Consider the following 19507-nt stretch of genomic DNA (forward strand, 5'->3'; position numbering starts at 1 on the left):
CAGCTGTGATCGTTAAGTCAAGGACTACCTGTATTATGTATCTCCATTTCCTTAATCTTTGATGTGTGACTGCCTCAGATAGCTGGATGCATTCAGATAGCTGGATGCATTCAGCTCATGACTGGACTAGATTTTAAATTTATAGGGGTTTTAATTAGTTTTAATATTTATATTATTTTTTAAGAATCTGGCTTTAGAATAAGTTTTTTAATGGTTATTTTAATTTGTATATTACTGTTTTTATTTGCCTGTGAACCGCCCTGAGTCCTTCGGGAGATAGGGCGGTATACAAATACGAATAATAATAATAATAATAATAATAATGTTTATTAGTTATGGTATTTAAAACTATTTAGATCAGGGGTCTCCAATCTTGGCCATTTTAGTTCATTTAACCAGCCATTTTAAGGCTTGTGGACCAAGCTGGCTGAAGAACTCTGGGAGTTGAAGTCCACAAGTCTTAAAATGACCAAGGTTGGAGACCCGTGATATAGATTGAGTCCTCTGCTATCCCTACAAAGCTAAAAGTCTCTTCCTGCCATATTAAGTCACACCAATGAGGTATAAAATATAAACAATAAACAATAAATAAATAATATCTAAACATTCTGTTTAAGAATAACTAGGTGTTTCCTATAGTCTACATCAGACAAAATTGGACAGATATATTGCATTTTAACCAACTACTAACTTGCATTTACTCACTGTTCCCTATTATAGTACCTCATTGGTGTGACTTAATATGGCAGGAAGAGACTTTTAGCTTTGTAGGGATAGCAGAGGACTCAATCTATATCACGGGTCTCCAACCTTGGACTTCAACTCCCAGAGTTCTTCAGCCAGCTTTTTTCAAGAGGCAACTGGACTTTCTGGTCTTTCTTTGAAGATGTTTCACTTCTCATCCAAAAAGCTTCTTCAAACCAGAAAGTTTGTAAAAGAAGCTTTGAGACAACCATGTTCTTCCTTGAAAAAGAAGCTTTGAGACAACCATAACCTGGATGACTGAGAATCTTCATAGACATATACTGTAGATGTTAAAAAGAATTTGAATTTCATTGAGCTTGGTGAACTATTATTGAGTGAAAATCTCTGCTGTGCTTTAACAAATTAACTCCCATCCGATCTGACTAAAATCTCTTCATATACCTAAAGTATTGCCATGACCTTGCTTTTCAGATTCTTTAGCTTCTGTTGGATTACTTCCATCTCATTAGAAAATTTCAGTTTCCAAAGATCAGATTTTCCACTTGGTCTCTCATGCTTCTGCTCAAGTTGGCAATATTATGAAAATATTTTGTAAAACCTTGGGATTGCAATTTTCTTAGTTATTGTGCAGGACTAATGCATTTTATACTATCTTGTTGTTGACTTGCCTTCCTTTGGAAGATAGATATCCTCCCACAGCTACGAGATAGTAGTGAAGAAAAATTATATCTGTTAAACATATTCAGTAAAGTTCCGAGGAGGACCATAACATAGGAGTCTTTTTATTTAATTAGTAGTTAGCCAGATTTCCCTAATAACCAGCATAAGTATTAATAACCCTCCAAGATCAGCCTTCTTCAACTTACCTGCTCCATGAATTGTTAATTATGTTTTTACTCTGTACTCCATTCCAAACTCTAAATGGCTGAATTTCATGCAACTATTAAGCAGCATAGGAAGCAAGATAAAACAACATAGATGTAGTCCCACAGCATCATCTTCTAGGTCAGGGGTGTCCAAACTTGGTCCCTTTAAGACTTGTGGACTTCAACTCCCAGAGTCCCTCAGCCAGCAAAGCTGGCTGAGGAACTCTGGGAGTTGAAGTCCACAAGTCTTAAAGGGACCAAGTTTGGACACCCCTGTTCTAGGTGCTTCCAAAAAAAAAACTGGAATTGTCACGCTTTAACTTGGCACAATTAAGTCTCTCTCCAGACATAGAATTCCACATTAGCTGCTACTCAGGAATAAGGTAAAAGTTCAAGAGATTCAATAGTGAAAGGTAAATAGTAATTGGAAATATAAATATACATGCAAAAGAACTTCCTGTTACAGAGCACTAGATCTCTCCCACCCATCTCTCTCCTCGCTCCCTCCCGCCCATCCTCCCTCCTGCTGTCTCTCTCTCTCTCTGAATAAATGAGCATCAAGCCCAGGGTTAGAATATTGAGGCTTTTCCTTTCAAACTTTCTGCCCAACAGACTCTTGACCATTTTCTTCCGCAGTTTGAAAAAGCAATTGCTCTAATTTGCATCTGGTCTGAGCCGCCCATTTTCAGACTCCCTAGATTCAACCCTTATAGAATTTTACAGGAATTACTACAAAACAGTTCTTCCAAGGTCCAACACTTCACTGATAAGAATACTGTGGTTGATAGTCAACAGATGCTGAAAGATTCACAAGATTTAGCAGATTATATTTCCCCTATCTAGTGTTGGAAGAAATGTCCATCTTGGTTCAGTTCCAGGTGGGGAGAAAGACACTGGAAACATGGAAGCTGCTTGGAAAGATGGTTTAATGGTGGTGTAGACAGGAACACATGGCTTGAGATCCTGGGCAAAAAAGCACATGGGTGAGAGAGAAAGAGAGATTTAGACCCTCTCTTGGGCCCTGCCTTAGAGTTTCCTGTTCCTGTACAAGAAATGTGGCTGACAAACTCCTAGGGGGGAGAGGTCTTAGCTAACATTGTAGGCTGTCTGTGTCCCAGGCTTGGTTGAGCCTTACTGGGTGATGTAATCTCCCCAGGTGCCATGTGGTGAGATGGGTAGAGGGCTAATCCTATCATATCCTGAGGACCATGTCTTAATCCCATCACCCTGGAGCTGAAGTTGGGGGCAGGGAGCTCCAGGAAATTGCTTTGTCTTTAAAAACATGTTTCTCCTTTTCTCATCCAGGGAAATATAATATTCTGCCTTTTTAATATTTCCCAGAATATTTCATTCTTCTAGGAGGGTAGGTGGGTGCTAACTTCCCACTCTAGTATTTGGTATAATTCATTTACCAGTTACCAAAGCAGTTTCAATTCAATTCAGGAATTCAAAATCACAGCTACAGTAGATTCGGATCATCATTTCCAGCCCAATTCATCAGGAGCCATTTGGTTATTGCTTTCTTAGTTGTCTTATCCAGTAACAGAATACTGAGAATAGCCTCCAATTAATCATCCAAGTCCAAGAAGGGTTTTTAAAATGTGATTCCTTTAAGCAAGCCTCAGTCATGTCTGCATTAATTTCCTGCAAAAAGGAATGATTCCATCAAGTCTTTCCCAATTTAGGTAGTTTATTTAATCTATCAGCTGAGGCATAGGCTTAACTTCACCTTACACTAATACTGGGTGGGGGAGAATTTCCTGGTGGACGGTGCATCAAGGATGCTTCAGTACAACAAATTAAAAGTAGAAGTGGTTAAACCGATGCTCCCCTTGCACCAACTAGCAGCTCAAGAAACCTGAGGTATGGATGGAGCAGTCAATTGGTACCATCACTTTTCCACAGATCCGTCCTAGTTCTCAACATCCTGTATAAAAACTCAATAGGATCCATTTAAGTATGACAAAGTATTTCTAAGATTGCATTCCTATTACCTTGGGATCCAGGTTGAGTTGAATCTAGTAAGTTTGCAAATCTTTGTAAAAAAAGATGAATCTCCAACAGTTCCAGTTCACCCACCTCTAACTTATCAACAGCTTGATTAAGGACATGCTGCACACTATCAAAAATGTTGCCACCCTGTTTTGTGTAGTTGTAATTAGACAAAAAAAAATAAATAAACATATTTGGGTACATCCATTGTTTTGGGGTAGAATTGCAGATAGGCCTTAAGAAGAGTCCTACTCTTTATTTGAAGAAGTTTGTCCTGAATGGAGTGGAAGGCTGGTTAAATGAACTAAAAGATTTGTAGCAGCTACCAATACAGTGATCATAGAGTTAAACTTTTCTAGAGTTATACAGTTGTCTTCTTTCACATAATCAGTTCCAGGAAAATAGAATGTAGAATGCAGCATTTGGTCTGCTGCATGCATATGTTAAGATCACAAGTCCTAATACTCCTAACCTAATCAGAATTGCAATACAACTGCTATGTAATGTGGAGGGTAATGAGCTTTTATATATATTAAGACTAGGAAACTGTCCCCATTTGCAGAACTGTCTTTGAGAAGCAAGTATGACAAATATTTGGAACTGTAGTATTTTCCTAAGGAATTTGTCTTTGGTGTATCTCAGTGAACATAAGGAGAATAAAATACATTAATCAAGAATAAAAAGATACAATACTGTCTCTCTGTGTGTTAAACACTAAAAGGTTAAATCAGATATGCAATTGAAAGGTTTAAGTTTTCCTATTAGAATAGAATAGAATAGAATAGAATTTTTTATTGGCCAAGTGTGATTGGACACACAAGGAATTTGTCTTGGTGCATATGCTCTCAGTGTACATAAAAGAAAAGATACGTTCATCAAGGTACAACATTTACAACACAATTGATGATCAATATAGCAATATAAATCATAAGGATTGCCAGCAACAAGTTATAGTCATACAGTCATAAGTGGAAAGAGATTGGTGATGGGAACTATGAAACGATTAATAGTAGTGCAGATTCAGTAAATAGTCTAACAGTGTTGAGGGAATTATTTGTTTAGCAGAGTGATGGCCTTCGGGAAAAAACTGTTCTTGTGTCTAGTTGTTCTGGTGTGCAGTGCTGTATTAGTCACATCTATTTCTACAATTTTCTATTCCATTCTCAATTCTCTCTTACTTTTCTTCAAAATGCCCAGCCCTTATTAGGCTATTTGGGGTTCCTGCATCCCTAGTATTTTTCCTGAATACTTTCGGAATACCTACAAATGATTGTTCACTAAATTATAAAGAACTTCCTCTACAGGTCATTGGTAAATGAGTAGTGGAGCTATGTTCCACTTCCTCTTTTTCTTAAAACTAATGAAAACGACGCTATAGAGCATTGCACATCAGAACAACTAGACACAAGAACAGTTTTTTTCCCGAAGGCCATCACTCTGCTAAACAAATAATTCCCTCAACACTGTCAAACTATTTACTAAATCTACACTACTATTAATCTTCTCATCGTTTTCATCACCAATCGCTTTCCACTTATGACTGTATGACTGTAACTTTTTGTTGCTATCATTAAGGGTTAAATTGCAACCTATGACCATCATTTGTGTTGTAAATGTTGTACCTTTGATGAAGGTATTTTCTTTTTCTTTTTCTTTTATGTACACGGAGAGCATATGCACCAAAACAAATTCCTTGTGTGTCCAATCACACTTGGCCAATAAATTCTATTCTATTCTATTCTATTCTATTCTATTCTATTCTATTCTATTCTATTCTATTCTATTCTGTTCTATTCTGAAGACTTCCTGTATAGTTTATCTGTACACAGAATCATACTCAGAGAACAACTGGCTAAATCTAAGCCTAGGATATTTGCAGGTCAGGTAAATGCCAAGAGTTCACTTGACATTTCTATTAATTATTTAAGTTTGTCCTTTTCACAGAACATGTCAGCATTCATGGCAACATCTCTTGTCTTATTCTCTTGCTTCGATTAATAGCGAACTGAGGGAAAACCATTTCTTAAAATTTCAGAAAATATTAAAACGTGAAGCCTGTTTCCTCCTTTTTTTCATATCAAGCTGCAAATGGATCTAGATGATGGTCCTCTCAAATATTAAATAAAATATTGTCAAAATGGATTTCCTTCCAAATTCCTGAAGGCACCTTTCTCTGCTCAGGACTAAGAGAAAGTGAGACAAGCAATGTTCCCTCAGGGCCAAGCTTAATGATATATAAAGTGCTTTATGCTGTACCACATAGTATTTTTTTTACTTTAGCGCAGGGCTGTCAAACTTGATTTCATTGATAGCCACATCAGGATTGTGTTTGACCAGGGGGGGCCGTGGGGGTGTGGCCAGGGGGGGCATGGCCAGCTCGATGTCACTCATGTTGGGTGCTCTGCCAGCAAAAGCGGGCTCCCGAGCTCTGTTTCCGGCTGCGACAGCTTCCTGAAACCTTTTGCCAGAGAAAATGGAGCCCAGGAGGGTTGCACGCAGCCCTCACGAGCTCCGTTTCCAGCTGCTATGGCCTTCTGCAACCCTCTGCCAGTGAAAATGGAGCCCAGGAAGGCCTTACACAGCCCTTGCGAACTCTGTTTTCGCTGGCAGAGGCACCGCAGGCTGGTCTTTTGGTGTTTTCAGGGCGGCTCTGCAGGCCAGATTTAAGCACCCTGTGGCCGGATCCAGTCCCGGGGCCTTGAGTTTGACACCCCTGTTCTAGTGTAAACATGTGGTATTAAGGAGCACTTAGCTGACCTTGGCTGATCTAAAAAGCTAAACAGAATTAGTAGTTGGATTCTCATCTTCCTTACCATGAAATCCCAGGGTTGTAGACTAGAAGGGAAATTGGGAAGAGATTTTGGAAAAAGACAATGGTTAATCATTTCCATGCAGGTAGTCCTTACTTAATGACCATAATGGAGACCACTAACTCCATTACTAAGTACTGTAATTGCTAAGCAGTAAATCATGTGACCACAATTGGCTTACAACATCACTTCTCATTTGATTATAAAGTAAGACATCACATGACCATGACTTCTATGTTCTCCATTCACTCTGCTTGTGGCAAGCCAGTTATCAGAAACACATAAATGACAATCACATGACCATGGGACGCTGCAATGGTCATAAATTCATGCCTGTTGCAAAGTGCCCAAATAGTGATCATGTGACTGTGGGACACACAATGGTTGCAATGGGAGCATTGATACACTAACTTCAAAAAGGTATTAAACAAGGCACTAAGAGAACTCTCTGTACTATTGTTAAGAAAACTACAGGCACCTTTTAAAGCATACAGCATCCTGTATTTTGGGGGGAGGTTTTCATTGTAAATGGGCAAACAAACAAATGGATGGACGGATGGATGCAGGTCTGGGGTCCTATGGGACAAGAAATGTAACATCATCTGAAGGAACGCAAGGCGCAGCTTTTAAATGCAGTAACCAAAACCTAGAAGGCTTTTTAAAGAGGAACTGTTGAGAGCATTTTAACAAACTGCATCACATTTGTATCCCTGTGCAATCAAATAATTCTGAGTGGTTAATATAGAAATAACTGTTCTAGCCAGTAAAGTAAGTCTTCTTTGATTTACTGCGGCATACAAATCTGATAGGCAATCAGATTTTATTAGTACAGGTATTATTGATTTAAGCTCTTACAAGCATTCTTTCTTCAGCTATGCAATTATCATTATGTCCCTATAATCATTTCTGCAGTAGTTTTCCTAACTTGATGTGCACCAGATACATTTGTCCAGAGAAATGTGACTAGGTGAAGGCTGAGGATGATGGCAGTTGCAGTCCCACAAACATTTAGGACTTAGCTGAAGAAAGCTAATGGTCTATACCAGGGCTGTCAAATTCACAGCCCACAGGCCGGATGTGTCCCGCGCTAGCCACACCCCCGCCTGGTTTTGCAAAGGGGGAAAAAGTAATCACAAGATACAAGATACTTCATGTGACGCTACCGTGACGTCACGAGTTTGACACCCCCAGTCTATACTTCGCCTCATTCTGGAGCAAAGAGTAAAGAGAATAGCTCATCCAAAATTTCTTTACATTACTAAATGCACATTTTACTCCATTCCCATAAACAGCAACAATGTAAGGGAATGTGCCCATGATTACCTACAACCGGGGAACAAAAAGAATCTATAACCTTGGGTTACTACTTCTTGCATGCCGACAATACCGTGCTTCCCATTTATCATATGGAGGTCCATGGCAAAGCATGTGAGAAATATTCCAAGAACACCATGAAAACTACTTAAATATAGAAGGATTAGTAGATCCTTTTTATCAGTGGTGAAATCCAATTTCTTTTACTACCGGTTCTGTGGGCGTGGCTTGGTGGGCATGGTGTGGCTTGGTAGGCATGGCAGGAGAAGGATACTGCAAAATCTCCATTCCCACCCCACTCTGGGGCCAGCCAGAGGTGGTATTTGCCAGTTCTCCCAACTACTCAAAATTTCTGCTACCGGTTCGACGAACTGCTCAAAATTTCTGCTACCAATTCTCCAGACCCTGCTAGATTTCACCCCTGCTTTTTACACGGGGAGAAAAGTCAAAGAAAAAAAATGAAAGTGTGTGATAGAATGTCCTGTTGCAGAAGGCAGGGGTAATGCTATTCATTTCATGTTCCTATTGTGAAACTAATCCTGGATAACAGGAGGATGTCCCTAGTCAAGTTATGTAGCTATGCATCCTTGGAGGACAGCACTTTGGTTTTATTGATATTAGACCTATTCAATTGCTTCGAATTCTGATGTGGTGTATGCTGAAACACGTCTCTCTTCTCTGACCTCTTTCTTTTAAAATAGATGTAGTGGCTGATTCAGCACATCCGTGCATTCATTTCTCACTGAAAGAACTGCGCTGAATTGACTTGTCCACAGTCTTGACATTTCTGTATACCACATTGTGACAGGGAAGGAATGCCAACCAGATAGCTTTGGACAACACAGAGCAATTCCAATAACCAGTTCACTTCACTTCACTATATTCCTTTCACACCACGCTGCCTTTTGTCCTTGGCAGCAGTTGTACCAGGGCAGATAAAGATTGATATGTCTGCTATTAAAAATGTTTTCAAACAAAGTATTTGAAATGGGAATAATTTCCATAGAATTAGACATGATCGCCTTTTTCAGCAAAATCAACAAAACAGCCCCTCTGACATCTTAAAGACAAACTGAGTTACTTTGGCAAATAGGTTTGGCAGCAGAGTTCACTGTAACGTTCTTTCACCATAATACATTTGTTTGCTTGGAGAATGCCACTAACATCATCCAAATATTCTTGTACATGTGCAATTTAATATGGCAGATGATTTCTGAATGTGATTTCTAGCCTGGTGTAGATTCAGAAATGAGTATCCACAAAATATTTAACCACTGGGGAGCTGAAAGCAAACTAATTGAATGATGGTGCGTCAGCATCAGTTCTTCGGCATCAGTTCTTACATAAGGAGTAGAGTTATTTGAGTGGTCTTCTGGTAATAATGTTGGGGTCATATCTGTTGCAATGAATCCCATGTGAATTCACATTCCCAAATGAACAAAATCTAAACCTTATGAATGCACTCCTACTTTGCTATAGTTAGTATATAGCTGGATTTATGCAACAATGTCAAAATCCCGACTAACGAACCCAAGCAAATCTGAACTCGGACTCTAAGGTCTTTCTCTTAAGAACTTCTTTATTGGGTACATCACATTGACATGATCAAATGGAAAACCAAATCTAAATTTTTCCCATGGTTTCAGTATAATTAAAATAGGAAATAACTCCCTCCCCAAAAGACTGTAGGTTGCATTGGCCAATTAGGTTAATTGATGGGCTCTCCAGGCATCTGTCTCTATCCACCATCTGTAGAGATGACCTTGGTTCCCATGAGAAAGTTATCCATTTTGTCTAGCAAAGCAATTCATCCTCCGTCCCCCTCCCCACTCTGTGTGGCAACTGAGGAATAGAAAAACGGCTTCTGTTGATTTGAAGTTGACACTTAATGGACGTGGCCAGAATGGTGGTCATGTTTTAAGATGCTTCAACATATTATGGCAATGTAGACATTGTCTTATCTTATTGTACTAATATAATCTTAGTTAGCCATAAGACTGTTTATTGCAATGGTCACCAACTAGTGGTCCGTGGACCACTAGGTGGTCCACAAGAAAATGTTGGTGGTCCATAGAAAAATTATTTGCATTTTTTATATTGCACTAAATCAGGGGTCCTCAAACTACGGCCCCTGGGACAGATACATGCAATGAATGTTTGCTGCAGAGTCCCTCCCTTTGGGGTCTTTTTGTGTAGGTTGGAGGGGATAGAAATTCCAACTTGGGGTCTGCTTCAGCCTCCTGGTGCAGGGCTTTGGGCTAAGGCTGGAGAGAAGTGCTGCTGGTGGCGAAGAACCAGAGGACCTTGTTCCAGTGGGACAGCATCATGGCCTGGAACTAGCTGACCATCTCAGCCTGCTGAGCCTCCAGGTGCCAGCACCTGGCCTTGCACTCCCGTAGGTTTTCCCTCTGCTTGGAAAGCCTATGCTTATAGTCCTCAGTGAGGTGCTTCTACTGAGTCTCCTTCTCGGTCAGATCCAATTTGAACTGAGCCAGCTGTTTTGCCAAATCTTTCTTGTGGTGGTTGCTTAGCTCCAACAACTGCTTCCTCTTGGGGTCCTAAGGAGCCCGGACAGGCAGGAGAGCAGTGGCTGGGAGGAGAAGTGTGAGTAGAGGTTGGTGAGGTGCCCCTTGACATGAGTCACATCAAGTTGGCCACACCCACCCAGTCACATGACCACCTAGCCACACCCATCCAGCCGGTCATTAGGCAGATCATATTAGTGGTCTGCGGGATTTAAAATTATGAATTTAGTGGTCCCTGAGGTCCGAAAGGTTGGTGATCCCTAGTCTATTGCAATGCATTCTGGTACGCCAGAAACCTGGTCGCACAAATAAGCGAAGCCTCATCCATGGGATGCAGACAGCATTCTAAACTACACCCCTCGAAGTCCACAGAAAAACTCTCTCTATGGAACCAGTCCCTGGTGCCCAAACAGTTGGGGGCTGCTGTGTTACGCTGCTCCTCTAATTTCTGGTTTAAAATATATAGTCTCATCTATAATTGCTATCCATAGTATTGAATATATTAAAATATGAGAGACAGGCAAGTACTCCCCTGAGCACGGAGGCATTCTGTCTATTGGAAGGAGATTCTTGTTCACATTTTTCTTTTCTGAAAACATGCCTGTTTCTCAACTTACATAAGATAAAGGGGATTTGCCTTTTAAAGAAGATCACAGAAAGAAGTGGAAGAACAAAGTTAACAGAGACAACAACCAAATATCTCCTGCTCTCTAGGTCTTGGGGTTATGCTTTGCTATTTGTTAATTCAGACTTGTTCTTGTGCAATTTCTGGATAATTGGGTTGCAGGTCATCCCTGACAAGGACCAGAATGGAAAGTGTTGAGAAGAGGCAAATGGGAATGAAATTAAAACTCTTGATTTTAAGGAAAAATAATGTCAAATTTAGTTTTTAAAACTGAAATATTAAAATATTTAATTAACACTGGGATTCTTCTGCAATGGCTTGTGTGTTTTTCTACAATAAAATTATTTATCTTCAGGGGGGGGAAAAGAAATATTAAAACATGTTTGTAACTCCCTACTAGTCTTTCGCTAGTGAAAAGTAAAGTAAACTTTCTTTTGATCAAATAATATTTGCAGAAGAAACCAGCTTTGTAGCTGTCATCTTTTTTCTATCTGATAACAAGCAGGATCACTTGAAACTTGACAGAACAGATGATTCTGTAAAATCTTATTCTTTAAAATCAATGAAGCAACACATCTTTTTGTAAACATTAACATGACGTGCATGAGAAGAGTTCTACCTTAGCAGGTCACCAAATGTTAGACTTTTAAATCATCAAGCCAAACAATGACTAATATTGACCTTTATTTCGCATTGCAGATTTACGCCGAATGACAGCTGGTTTTATGGGCATGGCGGTGGCCATCATCCTATTTGGATGGATTATCGGGGTGCTGGGCTGCTGCTGGGATCGAGGCCTTATGCAGTATGTGGCAGGACTTCTCTTCCTCATGGGAGGTAAGGAGAAAATGAGCTGAAAATAAATTTCCCCTTTAGCTGCTTAAAATTTAAGGTCCTAGGAAACAATCCCCTATTCTGTTAATATATAAATCAGCAGCAATGTGTTTAAAATTTTCTACAACAAAAGGTTCTTATATGTAAATATAGGTAATCCTTACCTAACAACTGGCCTATTTAACAACTGTTTGAAATCATGGTGGTGCTGAAAGACTATGCAATGAGTCCTTGCACTTATGACGATCACAATATCCCACATTGCAATGGGTCCTTGCACTTATGACCATTATAATGTCCCACGTTGCAGTGGGTCCTGCTTGGGTTGAGAGAACAGAATCTGCTGCAGTGTTAGATAACAATGAAGATGGTTGATGTCTATGGAGATTCTCAGTCATCCAGGTCATGGTTGTCCCAAAGGTGCTTTTTTAAAAGGCAGTTGAGCTTTTCTTTGTTTTTGCTTGAAGACATTTTGCTTCTCATCCAAGGAGCTTCTATAGTTTCAGAACTGAAAAAGCTTCTTGGATGACAAGCAAAATGTCTTCAAGCAAAAACAAAGAAAAATCCAGCTGCCTTTTGAAAATGCACCTTTGGGACATGAAGTCAGCCACAGTTTTGAGAGGGGTGTAGTGGTAACAGAAAACATCTAATTTTTAATAGTCAGAATAATATTCTTTTTTTATTGTGTTGTTTAAAAGAACAGTGAAAGAATAGAATAGAATAGAATAGAATAGAATAGAATAGAATAGAATAGAATAGAATAGAATAGAATAGAATAGAATAGAATAGAATCCTTTATTGGCCAACTGTGAGTGGACACACAAGGAATTTGTCTTGGTGCATACGCTCTCGGAGTACATAAAAGAAAAGATACATTCGTCAAGAATCATAAGGAACAACACTAATGACAGTCATAGGGAAACAGTCAATATAAATCTTAAGGATACCAGTAACAAGGTTACAGTCATACAGTCATAAGTGGAAGGAGATGGGTGATAGGAATGGTATATAAATTAAATTATAAATAAAAAATTATAAATAAATGAGAAGATTAATAGTAGAAATAGTAAAAAGGGATATAATATTCTGAGGGTTTCAGTGAGGTATATCATTTTGCACTTTTGACTAGCAGTGGATGGAAGGAACCTGGAACTATACAAAGATGAATAAGAATGTAGATCAAATACGCTAGAAACTAGGTTGCTGGAATGTTCTGAACAGTGATTGTTAATAGGCAAATTATTATTAAATGGAAGAATTGCATGGATTTCAATTATAGACCCAATGGTATTCAATATCTTTGCCAAACATGTGAAAGAAAATTAAAAACAAAACATTGCTGACAAGGAAGGACCTCTGAAATGGCAAACAGAAGCAAGTAAATCAATCATAATAAGCAAATACAAATCTTTCACTGTGCTTCTAAAAAGTTCAGATTTGACAATCGGGTATTTTTTAACTGTATTTTTAGTTACAATAGCAGTGTTCCGATATCTCAGGGGCTGCCACAAAGAAGAGGGAGTCAAGCTATTCTCCAAAGCACCTGAGGGTAGGACAACTAATCAAGGAGAGAAGCAACCTGGAACTAAGGAGAAATTTCCTGATAGTTAGAACAATTAATCAGTGGAACAACTTGCCTCCAGAAGTTGTGAATTCTCCAACACTGGAAGTTTTTAAGAAAATGTTGGATAACCATTTGTCTGAAGTGGTGCAGGGTTTCCTGCCTAAGCAGGGGGTTGGACTAGAAGACCTCCAAGATCCCTTCCAACTCTGTTATTCTAAATTCGGAATTGTACTAAAAACAGTGAAAAATAAAATGATTGCCTGCTGACTCTAACTTCTTTCCCCCAAGGCACTAGACAAGAGGTCTCCAACCTTGGCAACTTTAAGATGTCCACAAGTCTTAAAGTTGCCAAGGTTGGAGACCCCTGCACTAGACTACTTTATTTTTCCCCCCCCAGAAGTCAGATTTACTCTGTGTCTAAGGAATAGCCTGAGATACCATAGGGTGAAACATCCTAGAAAGAGGGATAGCAAAAAGCAGCAAGCTTTGAGCTCCTGGATTGTACACACATACCTACACTCTTATACTAACATTTACAGTATATGTATTGATATTTTAAAATATTAACTAGAACCCGCTAAGTAATTTTGGTTTTGTCCAGAAGTTATTTCTCATTTTAACTGTCCTGTCTAATTTTTGTGGTCCATTGTAATAGTAGAATTAAAGCTATTCACTATCAGGATACAAATGGAACTTTGGATCAGTTTTGCCAAGTTGGCACCCCAGGTGTTCTGCACTTTGTAAGACCACTTACAAATTCTAGCTGGTCCAGCATGCACCTGCCCAAGTAGTTAGGGACAACTATTGCATGTTGCAGGAGATGTATTGGTTGCCAGTTAAAGATATTCCTTGATTTACAACAATCCACTTAGCGACCATTTGAAGTTACAGTAGACCTTCTCAGGGCTACTTGCAACTTGGATTTGAAGTTCTGATGGCCAAATCCTCCCTTTGGTCACATGATCACATTGGATATATGGCGAGTGGATTGTTTTTGTGATAGTTGTCTTTGGATGACAGCAGCTCTCTCGGCTAAGAAATGGACATGAGCATCACTCCCCAGAGTCAGACATGACTGGGCAGGGGAATCCTTTACCTGTGATCATGATTTATGACATGGTTTTTTTTGGCCTTTACAGACAGTCTTTGACTGACGACAACAATTGAGACCAAAATTTCCATTCTTAAGCAAGATAGTTGTTAAGTGACTTTTGCCCCATTTTATGACTATTTTGTCACAGTTATAAATGAATCACTGCAGTTGTTAAGTGAATCATGAGGTCATGAAGTGAATATGGCTTCCGTCATTGACTTGGCTTCTCAAAAACTGGCTGGGAAATTTACAAATGATGATGACATGACCTCTGGACAGGATAACTGTCATAAACACATTGCCAGTTGCCAAGCGCCCAAATTTTGATCACATGACCGTGGGGATGCTGCAACGGTTATAAGTGTGAACACCGGTCAAACGTCACATTTTAAAATCCCACCATAATGTCGAACAGTCATTCCACTTAGCGTCACATGGTGAACCTCTTAATGACCAGTATAAGTGAAGACCATGATTCCAGGCTCAGTTACAGCCTTAAGTCAAGGACTACCTGTAGCTTCTAGGTAGATCTTCATCTTTAAAATTCAGGATCTGGAGGTTGCCTTTTTCAAATTGACTTTACCTACTCAGAGAGGCTTGTGAAGGTCATCACACCCAAGGGGATGCCATCCAGAGAGGGTCTACATGACAGCCTTCTCAGGGATGGACCAGACAGACAAGCAATTATCTCCCTATTTCATTTTCAAAGAGCTCTAGAATTATAGTTCTTCAGAAAAACATTTAGACACATTTGAATCTGGCCCTGCTTCTCTCAGCCCATCTGCGGTAAAACTCTATCTATAGACAGACCCTTCCTTATAAACAGACCCAACCTATCTATAAGGAAAACTGAGATGAGTCTTCATTAAACCAGAGCTTAGCACTGAAAGTTTGACTCAGAGCACAGATTGTACCAAATCTCTGTTTGTTTCTGTAATACCGAAGTACAGACTAGTCAACCGGATTTAAACCTAGCATGCCATGCCAGCCCAGCCTGTGGGGTTTTAGTTTATAGTTCACTGCATCGTCCGATTGAAGAAAATTGGGTCTGAATGTGTTTTGTTGGTATTGGATTAGCAATTTGTGACCTCAAGCAATGTGACTGGTAAACCAGGGCTTGTAGCCTACTGCAGTCTGCAAACTCAGTCAGTAATGGGAGAACCAGGATGGTGTTGATGGTTTCCTAAAAATATCCAACCCTCAAAAAAGAATTGGCAGACAATGGGAGAAATCACTTTTCGACTTCTGCCATGTAATTATAACAGGAAGTAAATGAGATCTCTCTGAACTTTAGGATCAGTTGCAAATTGGAACAGATTATTCTGGTTTACCTTAATGGATGTCCTTCAGAGATAATGGAGTACAACCAGGGGTTGGCTGCTGGAGGTTCACAGGGGTTCAGAGAACCTCTAGCTAAGATTCTGTGCAGTTTGGAGAACCCACAAATCCCACTCCTGGCTGGCCCCGCCCCGCCCACCCCACCACACCCTGGAGTCCCCATGTGGCCCATTTTAGATGCAGGTAAGTGCAGGGTGTGTGCGGAGGCTCAGGGAGGGTGAAAAATGGGCCTACTGGAAATTCGGGAGGACCAGAAATGGGCGTTTCCAGCCGCCAGAGGGCCTCTGGAACCTGGGGAGGCTATTTTCACCCTCCTGGAGGCTCAAGGAAAGTTCCAGAGCCCGGGGAGAGCATAAACACCACCACCCCCGCCATGGTGCAGGAGGCCATGCCCACCATGACCATGCCCACCCAGCAACCGGGCAGAGAACCCCTTGCTAAAATTTTTGAAGTCCACCCTGAGTGCAACACCTATTAGTGAGAGAAATTTAGCTATAGACAGCATTGGTTGAAGATTATAATCCAAATCTGGAAGGTACCAGTTTTAGAATATATTGAGGTGTGTTTTTTCTATCACTCAACCAACCCAAAATTTCCAACATGAAGGTTAAAGGTTTGTTGCATCTGTCAGGAACAGCTATGTGTGCCAGGGAAACTTTCTAGTTATATAGCTATGGTTTTGTTTCCAGTCGGTGCTCTAGCACAAGACTCCCCATGTGAGCTGATTTTAGTCTCATTGACTTTAAAATTCCATTCAGCCAGCTTTAAAATATTGATGGCTTGTATTCAGTGTGTTGCCTGAATCGCTTTTGCAGAGAATAAAAAAAGAGGCAATTATTGTGGAGCTTTGTTTGCTTGCTTGATTTTTTTAGAGAGCTTGATATTTTGACCATCTGATGAAAGATGATGTCAGTACAAACGTATTAACTTCCTGGGTATTTTTGACAAAACAGATCGCTGTCGACTCAATATCAAACAAACAACAGATTAAGAAGGAAATGCCAATGTTTTCTTCATAATCAATTTATTTGATGTTTGCTTTAATTTTCCTGGAGTGCAGCTCAGGTAGTTTTGATATATAACATGGTTACAAATGATTACATCTATTAACTTACTACTATCCCTTTTCTGAAACAAAATATTTTCCATCCATTTAACTGTTCACAAGTACTGGCTATTAATGCAATATTAATCTATCTCAAAGGCATCTCATGAAAGTCTTCCAATTTCACACGTTAAAGATTTTTTTCAAATATTTTGGCATAGAATAATCTGCCACTAAAAGTGACTAAAGAAAATGAAGGGCACTTGAGTATATAATAAAGGCAGAGTCATTTAAGAATCTGGTTAACTGGGGGATTTTAGCAGATACAACTTTTCTCCTGTCAAAATCCCCTCTTTTGCTACATAAGGATGCTGTTCTCTTTTACATTTAATAACACTAAAAGGGCAGGGATTCTAATGCAGCTTTCCTCATGCCAAAGTTCAGTTAGCATCTTTTGTGAATCCAGCCATTATGGTTGGATTGTTTTTTTTTTAATGAATCATTGTGGGAATGCAGCTTGCTTGCATGCTGTACTTAGACACAGATTCATATATGTATTTGAATTTCAGGTTTCTAGGAATTATCTAACATTTTTGGATTTCAAAATCTAAATCCAAATCCAAAAATGCTACATGATTCTTGGAAAGACAGTATTCAGCAGAATCAGCCATCAATTGACATATTGAAATGAACCACATTTACACACCATTCAAAAGAGTCAATAATAAATCTAGGAAGGAAAAAAAAAGAACTACAACACATCTCCAGCAGCCACATTCAGATAAGCAGGGTGTCAGGGTTCCAAGGAACACCCCCAACAAAATAAGGCTCTGAGGCTTGAGGCTCCTCAAAGTCTCAATTTATTAGAGATGTCATGTTGGCACAGCTGGGAAAACCCGAAACTGAAAGCTTCCAGGTTTTCCACACCCAGTTGACAGTTCACAGCCCTGCCCCACACCACAATTTCATCACATTGTCCAATCAACTCTTCACACTCAATTGGATACAATCTTCAGGCAGTCTCCGTCAGACGCAGGATGTCCTTGAATATGGAATGTTGTTATGACTAACTTTCTACCACTCCAACAACAACCCCCTCCTAACTCCCCCAGCTAAAATATGTGGCAGTTAAGAAACAAAAAAAAAATTACCTTCCAAAACTGACACAGGGATCAAGACCAGGCAAATAATCAGGCAGAAAATAAGATTCTAATTAAGAAATGACCAAAGAACAAACTACATCCTAACCAAAATTGGCAGGACAAGATAACTGCATATTAAAAAGCAGCAAATCTCTCACTCGCTTGCAATGATGATGTTACCTCGTTGAGTAATAAAAGGTCTGCACATGAGCAACCAAGCTTAGAAAACACCAACTTCACAATTCAACTTTGAGCTCCAAATATTCACTTCTATTGAATATTTTCTCTGCCTGTTCCTATTACTCAGCATAACAAGGGTTTGAACTGAACATTGAATCTGATTATATCAAGGAATTTGTCAAAATGAATCATTTGTAAGCTATTATCTCATATTCTCACATCTAGAATCCCACAGAGAGGGTGCAGTGCCTTAGGATGTATTATACATTGGCATTCAAAAATGCCTATGCAATGAGATTTAAAATAATTGTTAAAATAATATGCCTTCCTTAGTTCAAATTACAACCTTGGGCAATAAATGAGATGGTTTCTCAAATGTTCCCCATTGATAGTTATATACTCATTTTGCTTTTTCAGTACAGAATTGATATTTATTTACATTGGCCCAATACAGTAATTAGGAACTTCCTTTGCAAATCTCTGAAATAATTTGCCTATGCATTTTCTAGTATTTTAAGAGCAGTCCATCATTTAGAATCTATCTATATAGCAAATCATGCCCTATATTTACAAGGTTTGTGTGAACATACATTTTATTTTTGGGAAAAAATAAATACCCAAAGCAAAACTTACCAGTAGTTGAAACTAAGAATGAATACGGTAATTCTGGTTTTTGGCTTGGTGAAGTATATAGGATATCCTCAAAGTGCAACACTAAACTCATCTGTTAAAAAATAATTCCTAGTAAATTCATGATAATTTACTCCCAAGTAAATAGATGCAGGATTACTGACTCAGCATCAAGAATGCATAAAGTTGTTCTCACATTCAAAAGAACTTATAACAACATAGCATAATAACAGAGTTGGAAGGGACCTTGGAGGTCTTCTAGTCCAACCCCCTGCCCAGGCAGGAAACTCTACACCATTTCAGACAAATGGTTATCCAACATTTTCTTAAAAATTTCCAGTGTTGGAACATTCACAACTTCTGGAGGCAAGTTGTTCCACTTATTGATTGTTCTAACTGTAAGGAAATTTCTCCTTAGTTCTAAATTGCTTCTCTCCTTGATTAGTTTCCACCAATTGCTTCTTGTGCTGCCTTCAGGTGCTTTGGAGAATAGCTTGACTTCCTTTTCTTTGTGACAACCCCTGAGATATTGGAACACTGCTATCATGTTTCCCCTAGTTCTTCTTTTCATTAAACTAGACATACTGAGTTCCTGCAACCGTTCTTCATATGTTTTAGTCTCCAGTCCCCTAATCATCTTTGATCCTCTTCTCTGCACTCTTTTTAGAGTCTCAACATCTTTTTTACATCGTGGCGACCAAAACTGAATGCAGTATTCCAAGTGTGGCCTTACCAAGGCATTATAAAGTGGTATTAACACTTCACGTGATCTTGATTCTATCCCTCTGTTTATGCAGCCCAGAACTGTGTTGGCTTTTTTGGCAGCTGCTGCACACTGCTGGCT

General features: G+C 39.3%; 1 protein-coding gene across 1 annotated transcript in view; it reads left to right on the forward strand.

The window, feature by feature from the left end:
* Positions 1-19507, forward strand: part of TMEM178B (transmembrane protein 178B) — a 400546-nt gene that overhangs the window by 346686 nt on the left and 34353 nt on the right. Inside the window, exon 3 of the mRNA XM_058191239.1 lies at positions 11537-11674. Within this exon, the coding sequence (XP_058047222.1) occupies positions 11537-11674 (138 nt within the window). The remainder of the gene's footprint in view (positions 1-11536; positions 11675-19507) is intronic.

This window comes from Ahaetulla prasina, chromosome 7 (genome assembly GCF_028640845.1).
Source record: "Ahaetulla prasina isolate Xishuangbanna chromosome 7, ASM2864084v1, whole genome shotgun sequence".
Lineage (NCBI taxonomy): Eukaryota > Metazoa > Chordata > Lepidosauria > Squamata > Colubridae > Ahaetulla > Ahaetulla prasina.